The sequence below is a fragment of the Poecilia latipinna genome, unplaced genomic scaffold (genome assembly GCF_001443285.1).
Source record: "Poecilia latipinna isolate Pla-1442-1.1 unplaced genomic scaffold, P_latipinna-1.0 Scaffold305, whole genome shotgun sequence".
NCBI lineage: Eukaryota > Metazoa > Chordata > Actinopteri > Cyprinodontiformes > Poeciliidae > Poecilia > Poecilia latipinna.
In genome coordinates, this window is record NW_015112921.1 from 227,404 (window position 1) to 230,728 (window position 3,325).

Consider the following 3,325-nt stretch of genomic DNA (forward strand, 5'->3'; position numbering starts at 1 on the left):
AATAGTTAACATATTAGCAGGGTGAAGATTTCATTAGTTTCAGAAGGACTTTTCAGAAGTGTTAGCTTTTCTGTAAAACCAAATAAACATAAAAGAGAAGCTCAAGGGATTTGTGAGTAAAAAACAACAAAATGCTTCTTATTTGAAAAGTTTCTCAATGCATTTTACAGTTTTAGCTTTTAATATGTGAGAAATGTATTTGTTTGTCAAATTTTAATAAGGATTAATACATTTAAAAGCTATAAGTCAGTCTATGGTTTCTTTAAGAGGTTTCTTCCTCTGCAAAGGGAGCACTTCCCTTTCCGCTGTCACCACATGCTGGCCCAAGATCACGGACTGCAACAAGGTCAAAGACTCAATGCAGTCTCCCTTTGATAATTGACTGTATAACTGTATACTGGCTAACATTTTAAAGTGCATTAATTGTGTTATAAATAGATTTGAAACAAAATGCATGTAATTCAATTTGAACCTGTATATGTGACTGGACTGTGTAAGATTTATTTAATTATATATTAATTAGTATGAAGTAGAAGTGTTTTCTTAATTACTTGTAAAATAGAATGATTAAATCAATAAACCGACAATATTAAACTGAATCAAAAGGATTTCTTCACAAAGCAAGTATCAACAAACCCAAAGCACTATTTACTTTAGCTGACTGTGTTGCTTCGCTCTCATTGGCTGCTTCAGATGACTTACGTAAGTACGCGCCTTCCTATTGGTGGTTGGATTGACGCTTACGTCCTGTAACAGACGGGTGAAGGTGAACCCGGTTTGTGTCTGTCATTGCCGTCGCAGGAAGCACCTTTTCCCCGTTTCTTATCGGGATCAATCTCTTTAACCTGAGCCATGTCCCTGTTCAGCGACGTCCCTCAGGCTCCGCCTGTAGCTGTCTTTAAACTTACTGCCGACTTCAGAGAGGACAGCCACCCCCAGAAGGTGAATCTGGGAGTTGGAGGTAAGAGCAGGCAGCTGTCGGCTAACGGTAAAGCTAGCATAACCTCTCTCGGCATTGCTGTCAGTGAGGGAGCCGAGCAGAAACTTCAAAATTGAGTTCGAGCGATGATGCTAGCATATATAAGCATCTTTTCTCCTCGCTTTGACCTTCTTTGGTACAGTGTGTACCGTCACTACAAGCTAACTAGCTAGCGAGCTGCTGCTGATCTGAAGTTCATATGCTCTTCTGTATGTTATGCTGTTAGGTCATTATAAATCTGAATATTGTTTCTGTCTAATGCTGGAAGAACGTTCTCTTAGCTTCGTCTCGTAACTCGTTCATTTCCCAACAAGCCAGCAGTCAGAGTCTGCAGTGTTTAAGAAAGTACAGAAATGTTTCTGAAGAGTATTTGTTTAATTAGTCGAAACCTTTTCTAATTAATTCAGCTCTTTATCGTGTCAGTGCTGAACATTTGCTATTTAAATGAATTATTTACTGAATTAAAGTTAACAACAGTTGTACTTCAATAGCAAAACTCGACATGTTCATTCATCCATTTATCCATATACAGACCCATTTTATAAATTAGAATATTCCGGAAAAGCCCATTATTTCAGAAACTTTATTACTATGTGAGATACATTACATATTATGACCACAGGTGGATGTTTGAAAGCCTTAATTTCTGATAATTATGATGATTTTCCACCTACAGGTAATGAAAACATGATACTTAAAGTTAAAATATAAAAAAACACATTTATTACTGAAATGTGGACTTAATGAAAAGCGTGTTAAATTTTTTGCTTCCATGTTTTTCTAAGGTACTTTTAATGTGACAGGCCTCATCTGAACATATATTGGCATCCCACTCTTAACTGTAGTCATAATCCTTTATTTTGAAAGTCGTGGGTGCACATTGTTCAAACAGGCCAAATTTACATATTTTTTCTAAGCAATTGATAAGTGTAGCAGTCTACATTCAGCAGCTCTGTGCTGGAGAAAATAGTGACCTGACTTTAAAGCAAGAGACCAAAAAGATGGAAAGCTTTTAGCAGTTATGTAACTGTTAACTTTGATACCAGTAACTGGGACATTCCTACAATAAAATATGAAATCTGTTCTAATCTGTGTATGATGCCTAGGCCAGTCAGAAGAAGTGATAAATCATTTAATTACATGAATAATTAAAGTGAACTCAATAATTTCCATTTGTATGATTTATAATTTTTCTCTTTCCACCAAAAACTGGATGACAAAACTCTGCAGTCTGGTGTTTTGGTCTCAACTAAACCTTTTTTGAAGGACAATTTTGTTTACAGAGATTTCATGATTCATTTTATTTGTTGTTTCTGTTGTTTTGATTGTTTATTTTAGATATTAAGAATGCCTTCCAGTTCCAGTGTTAAATGCTCATTAGAAATGATAGTTTATTGATCGTTGAAACTGTTACTTGAAAATTATCTCAAAACATATCATCGTTTATCGCAATAACTATTTATCGTCCAGCACATTTTGTTAGTGTGCCAGGCCTAGTGATAGCATAGATATTATTTTGTGTATAGTCTATCACTAGGCTTTTTTGTTGTCGTTGCCTAATGATAGACCATTCTGTGATCTGACTGGATCACCTGATCCAATTAAATGAACTTTTTCACGTTGTTGTCAAAACACGTCTGTGTTCACCAGACCGGTTTGGTGAACACAGACTCTCTGAAATCATTCCTAAAGGTGCTTTTAAAACACCTTTAGGTGTCACCTGATTCGCATTTATCATATTTTATGTTAAGACATCTTGTAATTTTTCCCATAAAGCCACAAAAGTCTAAATTAGATGCTAGTTGAGTTGACCGTTGATGTAGCCACGGCCTTTCTTATCGTGCCTCTTCCTGAATCTATTCAGATCCACCAAATGGCAGCTGACCTTTCTGGTCTATTTGCCCTCTGCTCCTGATACTTGATGCCACTCCACAGTCCGGCATGAAGCAGCAGGAGTTCCTACAGAGTTAACGAGAGCCTTGGAGAAGTTACTTGCACTCATGTCTCACGTCAGTGTATTTAGTGCGTAGTTGGTAAGCGTTTGGGGAATTAAACGGGATTTTTTAAGTTTTTACAAGTCAAAATCTGAAAAGTGTGACGTGCATTTACAGTTATTGTAGAACCTCTACATGCATGTGGAGGTCAAATAGCTCAAACTCTGTCAGGTTGGATGGAGAGCACCTGTAAACATCACTTTTCAAGCTGCATTTCTCAGTTGGATTAAGGTCTGTGCTTTGACTGTTATTGTTTAACAATGTATGTTAAACATTGTTGGTCTTTATAAAGATAAACTCTCACTCAATTTTGAAGTCTTTTGCTCCCTTTTACAAGGTTTCTGTCCAGGAT

At 36.6% G+C, this 3,325-nt stretch overlaps 1 protein-coding gene across 1 annotated transcript in view; it reads left to right on the forward strand.

Annotated features, from left to right (window-relative positions):
- The first annotated feature begins 738 nt into the window (after positions 1-738).
- The window catches only part of LOC106948743 (aspartate aminotransferase, cytoplasmic-like), a 12,817-nt gene continuing 10,230 nt past the window's right edge, over positions 739-3,325 (forward strand). Inside the window, exon 1 of the mRNA XM_015034584.1 lies at positions 739-961. Coding sequence (XP_014890070.1) covers positions 853-961 — 109 coding nt within the window. The 5' untranslated portion in view covers positions 739-852. The remainder of the gene's footprint in view (positions 962-3,325) is intronic.